General features: G+C 33.4%; 1 protein-coding gene across 1 annotated transcript; it reads left to right on the top strand.

Annotated features, from left to right (window-relative positions):
• The first annotated feature begins 1,116 nt into the window (after positions 1-1,116).
• Positions 1,117-5,562, top strand: LOC112688694. The gene is made up of 3 exons (XM_025562019.1): positions 1,117-1,368; positions 1,960-2,445; positions 5,025-5,562. Exons 1-3 carry the CDS (start codon positions 1,201-1,203, stop codon positions 5,373-5,375), a joined length of 1,005 nt encoding a protein of 334 aa, XP_025417804.1. The 5' UTR covers positions 1,117-1,200; the 3' UTR covers positions 5,376-5,562.
• The last annotated feature ends 1,402 nt before the right edge of the window (positions 5,563-6,964 follow it).

Raw genomic sequence — 6,964 nt, forward strand, 5'->3', positions numbered from 1 at the left:
TATGCACACAATCCGAATACAAAAATAAGTTTAACATGCATTTCATCGGGTGAGTTTGATTTGTTTGTTTTTTGTCAATCCAATAGATCTTTAAAGTAAAAACAAATGGGTTTTATTTTATGTCCATTCCAATTACACTATTCTTCATTTAATAAAAAAAAATAAAATGTCTAGGGTAATTTAAAGGGACACCTTGAAACTCAGATTGATTAGAAATACTCGGCGTTATCCACCATCAATTATTAATTTCAATATAATACTTTAAAACTTTTTTTTTTTACGAACAATCAATAAACTTGATTAATAAAATTAACTTAAATTTATACTTAAGCGCTATTATATGGGCTACATTTTCAGTTATTCTGAATAATTATAACTTTAATTTATTATGGTTATTACCGGAGTGTGAAGAATGATATCATTTTATCCAAATTTAGATAGAAAATCGTTATCGCAATTTAATCGACGTAACAACATGCAAGTTCTTATTTTCTAGAGATGTTTAAAAATTATCTAGGAATAAATTAAATATGGTAGTGCATTCTTGAGAAGTTATTGAAAATAAAATTAATTGTATCGATGAAATCATTTAACCTTGATTGGTTGGGGTTTGAAAAACTATATTTACCAACATTTTGCAAATTTGATGTGTATTTTTTATATAACACTCGTTTATTATTGTCGTGGTTGTTGGTTTCCCGAATTAATTTTTCTCTAGCCCTAAAATCCTTAGGACGACTCTGTATTTAAATATTGTGCCACAGTATCGCTGTTGGTAGGTTAATTTGATACCTTGTTTTTTTCTCTCGAGAAAACCTCTATACGTTTAAAGGAGAATATTTACTCAAATATAGTGTGCACCACATAAGCATGAAAAACGTGTCAACATGCGAAATTAATTCATGAATGGCATAATGCGATGCCATGTCTGCATTACCGCGCAGTACAGGTGTTTGAGAAGAGATCATAATATCCCGGTTGTACGTACATTGGCCACAGTGAAATCCGTTGATTACGTAAACATATGTTTTAAACATTATGATTATAAACAGACTTTTTCTTTCGTTGATTTTTTTTTTTTTTCAACAACTTATCATGTTCGCTCGCCAAGTTCTGCGTACGGATTTTTTTAATGTACGTTGTTCAGCAGCGAAATATTACTAACACCAATGTAATACCCACCGATAATCCACCATCATCATGTATCCGGACGACAGTGTTATATGCTGTATATTTCCGCAAAAATGTAACATGTACCAACGAACGCCGATAATTATATTTTGGGAATCCATCTGTTATCTAAACATGACCATAATTACATGTGTAATTGTCTTGGTTGTCTGGAGCATAGTACGCCTGTACGCAAAGGTAAATTTAAAATAAAAATTTTTTCGTGAAAATGTATGTACTGCACTTAAAAGTTTCGAGACCGTGGCTCGATACGCAAATAATTAATTCGTAAACCTTAGAAGTTAAATTTATTCTTAAATGTAATAATGTATTATTATTTTTTTTTTTTCGTTATAAACATTATTGTTTGATCATATTATCCACTTGCACGTTCAATTAAATCCGTAACAATAACAATAATACTTATATCGATTTACGTGCGTACGTCGTCATCTTACGTCACAAAACGAACCGCATGAAGTATACATTGTTTTCGGGTGAGCATAAATGTCCGTCAGTGGGTCGGGCGCACAAAGTTTCGATAACGACGAACCGGTTTGCGTAAAAAAAAAAAAAAAAATTTAACGTCATCGGTACCCGTTTTCCGACCGAGAATCATAATAGTGAGAATAATAAAATAACAGCACCTAGTGGCCTAAACGTTATCCTCGATTAGCTAGACAAGGAGAAGCGTTGCGTTGACGGGATCGGTCGAGCGACGTTTCGTTATTCGCGAGAGAGAAAAAAAAATAAATAAATAACCCGCGTTATTTTACCAAACCGTTTCAGCTCGATGTTTGTAGATCGATTAGTGTCTTAGAAGAGAGCGTGGGCTCGGTCGCGTGCACGGAAACCGCGGCGGCGGCAGGAGAAGAAGACGGCGGCGACGACGACGAAGAGATCTCGGTGTACCGGAGCGAGGTGGAACTGTTGTGCGACAACTTCAACTCGTCCAACTCGGAAGTGACGACCACCGAATCGGCGTGCACGTCCAAGTCGTCCGGTCCGAACGGGACGGCCGAACACGCCGAGACGTGCTGCAACGGTGGGTCGGCGTTCGACGCGTACGTTTCCACCGACGGCAGTTGTTGCATGCGTTCGACGGCGAGTCAGGTCGCAGCGGTCCCGCCCAAGGGTCCGCGCGACGACCACCGTCCGAGCGCCGCGACCACGTCGTCCGAGTCCGAGATGATCGATATCCTGAATCTGGAGGATAAGATCGCCATGAGACCGGGGTGCGACAACGTTCGTACGAACACGATTGACGGGAAAAAAGTACGTAACCCACCCCCTCGCCGTCCTACCGCTACATTTCTGTCCGATCCCTTGTTTTCGGTGGCAAGAAAAAAAAAAAAACGTGTAACCTAACCGTCGCGATAATTAATGCAACGTCGACTTCGCGTGTTCGTTTTTAAAATATTTTTTATCGCGTTCGTCGATTTTTGAGAAATTCATAATCATTGAAAACAACTATTAATCCGGTAAAAATATCTAATAAGTTAACTGAGATCAAGCAACGTTCCACCATAACACCAATAGTTATATATATATATATATATATATCTATATATATTACATTGTATTTTTATGAAAAATGGATTTATCGTGGGATTTTGAGACTGCGGAATATTTTTTTTTTTGTATATACGCACGATTTTTGGGTTGTACAGACGCCACGTAATGCCAACGCCTGAAAAATTATGTGTCATTGCGATGGGAATATTTGAGAGAAACCTCATGGCTGTAGTAAGCCCAAGGCTAGGCGTATTTAATAATCAATATTTAATAATCAATATTCAATATTCAATCTGTATTGAAGTAAGCCCAATGCTCAGCATAATCTAATAATTTGATACAAATTAGTATAAGTACCTATTAATAAATATGTTGTACAAATAATTATATGAATATTATATGTTGCTCATACAATGTTATGTAAAATTATATAAATGTTATATAAATAATGCGATATAAAATAGTATAAGCATTAAAAAAGATGTTAAGCGAAATAAATTCAGGGCAAAGGTGAAAACAACAAGTAGTTTTTCACCTCTTAACATGATAATGCTAAATCATTACATTATCAGTGGAAGGGAATAATATTGGAACTACACCACTTTAACTGATATAAATACAGGTAGAAAATTTGGTATTAATCAGATGTAGATAGGTAGTTCTTATAGACAGTGTTATACTGGCCATTTCCCGTATTAATAAATTATTGCCCGTCGTGGACTTTGTTACAGCCACATTGCCCCGAGTATATAATTCTTAGCCCAGAATAACTTGTTATTTTAATTTTTTGTGTTTTTAACTGTTTGTTAATTTATTGTGATAAATTAATAAAAACAGTAAGTGTATAAGTTTAATATACCAGTGTTTAATTATTCGCCTACCTATCTCTCTCAACCCAACGTCTCAAGATAACATAACATACAACGTGCTACGTCGTTAAATAATTAATGTGGTATCGATCGTAGTGTCCTGCACAACGATCACTACATGGCGTATATAATATTTATTATTAGAATATATATTTAAAAAATTACCACTCGCTGCTGTAAATAATCTTAAATGCACCGTATTCGTGACAAGATTTGTTGATCATTGACATAATTTGAAAGGGAGAACAACTCATGCGTTTGCCATAGTCTAGAGTTTAGCTATTCCAATGTCGGCACATCATCAAAATATAAACACATTCTTTATAATGCCATTGACGTGTTGTAAATTAGAAAAATTAAACGAGTACTATAAAGGTTCTTATGTACAGAGTACAAATCATTATATTTTTGGACTGTTTTGACGTCCCCTTCCTCCCACGTTTATACTCACACACGTCATACATTCCAATAAAATGAGCCGTCGGGTCGGCAATTTAATAAGCGTATACCAACTGCCCTACTCTAAAAAAAATTTAAATAACGCCACTTTTTATAATCTGTTTGCTACTATGATATCATCGTCATCCGTTTGGATGAAAAACGCTAAAACAACAAATTATTCAAATTGCACCACACCTTCTTACCTTTTATTAGGTAATTTATCAACAAAAACAATTATTAAGTTCCTATTCAGCTATGACAAGAACGGTAAATTTTCTTAACGTTACGTGCCAAAAACTACTGGATTTATTTTTTCTTCTTTCTCTGTGCCATTAAATTACAAAAAATATTATAAACACAAATAAATATTTATTTATTTAAATATATTTATTATATCTACTTTTTTAGTACAGAAAATAGAAATTAAATTTATGAAAATAACATTACTTGAGTATTAATTGATTTTAATATTGTTGTACACTTCATGCAAATTCATTTATATTCGGTTTATAATTTGTAGTACAATGGACTAACATATACCATTCATGCGTTGGTCGGTTTCGTAATTCAGACTTGATAAAATTAATTTCCGAAATAAGTGTTTCGTGTAAATTAGTTTATTTAATATTTTAATAAAAATTGTCAAAACAGCCAATTCTTATTTTTAAAGTAGTTCATTATGACCGTACTGTTGATTAGTAATTATTAAACATAATTTAATAAATAATTAGATTTTTTTGCGTTAATTTATAATTGTTTTCGAGTGTAATGGATTTGCCATCCCTGGTTTATGATATCTTCTTGTATTAATCAACCTTTACTTGGAGACCTGATATTACTCGCAAAAATATATAACACAGTCATGACCAAGATATAACGCAAAATACAATACGTAAACTAACATAAATATATTATGCGAATGTTTTAGGAGTATGCGATTGATTTAGTTATAAATTATTATAAATATATAATAATAATTATATGTATAACAATAATAATAATATAATATATAAATTATATTATATTTAGATGAACGATAGTTTATCGTCATTGAAAAATAAACCGTGCAGTTCGAAGCACAAAACTCAAAATGCCAATAACAAATTGAATAATTTAATGATCGGTGAAAGCAGCAAGATTGTTGCTCGCGGAAACCCCAAAGATAAGAACAATTACGATGATTTCGACGGCGACGACGAAGATGAAGAAGACGAAAATGATTGCTGCGTCATCAACATGCGCGATCCGAACTGTTCCAAAAAAGAAAAAATTTGCATTGACAAACACGAAATCGAAATCTGTCTAAAATTCAAAGATCAGATGTATCATCCGACGGTTAAAGCAGACCAATTTCTGGAATTGATAAAAAAAAAATCCTGATAACACCGACTGGTCATAGATACGTGATAAATATTAATCAACGATCATCACGCGAGAAGACGACACATAGTATTATAATAATAATAACGGTGTTACACCTACAATATTATTTTATGAATTGTCTACGGGTCGTAAACACACGTATCATATTGTTTACCGGAGATACGCCGTGAATTTCTTGTGCCGAACGGGCCATTATTACTATGTAACATATCTACAAAGTATTACATATACGTATTTGTTTTACGCGTTATAATATTTTATACTATTTTTTTTTTTTTTTTATCGTTATCCATGTACAATTATGTCTTGAATAAATGTGTTCGATTGTATTAACTGTATTCACTTTTAAAAGACTTTCATCTTCAGGACATGACAAGTTTTTTATGTATTCTAAGGCTGACTGATAACCAGGCTTAGCGTCCTAAAGTAGGATACATCATGGTGCAGAAACAGTTGGTCAGTGAAAATTACCAAAACATTAATGAATGCACAACTTTTCAATTAAGTGTACACTGCATTTACACAAACAGCATTGGTTCGAATACGGGAGAACCAAAGGGTGCTTGACACCCCCAGTTTATTTTAAGGTAAGAATATTGTTAAAAAATATGTTTACACTCGGGCGCCTTCCACTTCAATTTAACTTGCGTTTCAACATTCAATTCTGTTTTCATCTAACGCATGCCTTTATTGAATGCAATAGATGCATGCCTTTTTCTATTCACATAAGCGATGTGACAAATAGTGCCGCATTTAGATACAAATTGCACAGGGGTCAATATTTTACTGCCCCCTCTCTAATAAAAAAAAAAAAAATCAATAAAGAATAACACTAAATTAAAATATAACTTATATTTATATACTCAGTTGCAGTCACAATCTGACAGATCACAATTTTAAATTTTAAATCGTGTCCGCTGTTCAACAACCAAACAAGGCCATTATATTTTACGCAGAATCAATCAAGGATATCAAATGAATAATTTTATGGTCATTAAATTGTATTTCTCCTCATTATTTAAATACTGTTTTTGCAATATAACTAGCCATTAGGCACGGAAATTAAAAACAAATTTTGATGTACCTCTAAAATTTTGGCGCTCGGGGCTGCAATTTTATGCAAGTATAAAATGGAACAATAGGTGACACGGTCGTGTTCCACGAATATCGTGATCTCACCCGTTACACTCCTTTGCCTTGGTGTCACCATTCGTTCGATTATCAATCGGGACGCCCGATAGATAATCGAACCAGTTTTCGGAGTCGGCGATGAGCCCCGAAGCGTTCGCGGACGGTGTGACGACCGTCGAGAACGACGGCGGCGCTTGTCTGCATTCTGCCGTCTTCGTGGTCCTTTACATTTTTACTTGTGGTTTACTTTTGTCTTTTTGATATTTGTTTCTTTTATATTTTTTGTTACAATAATTTTATTGCCTTTTCTTTTATTTTTACAAAATAATAATTCGTGCTTATTATTATTAACATTATTAAGCAAAGTTTATTTTTTTGTATTGATTATTATTATTTCTTTTCCTATTAATATATATATATTTCATTTTTTTTAATCTTTCTTTTCTTTTTCTTTC

The sequence above is a fragment of the Sipha flava genome, unplaced genomic scaffold (genome assembly GCF_003268045.1).
Source record: "Sipha flava isolate LNK unplaced genomic scaffold, YSA_version1 3_pilon_pilon, whole genome shotgun sequence".
NCBI classification, from domain to species: Eukaryota; Metazoa; Arthropoda; class Insecta; order Hemiptera; family Aphididae; genus Sipha; species Sipha flava.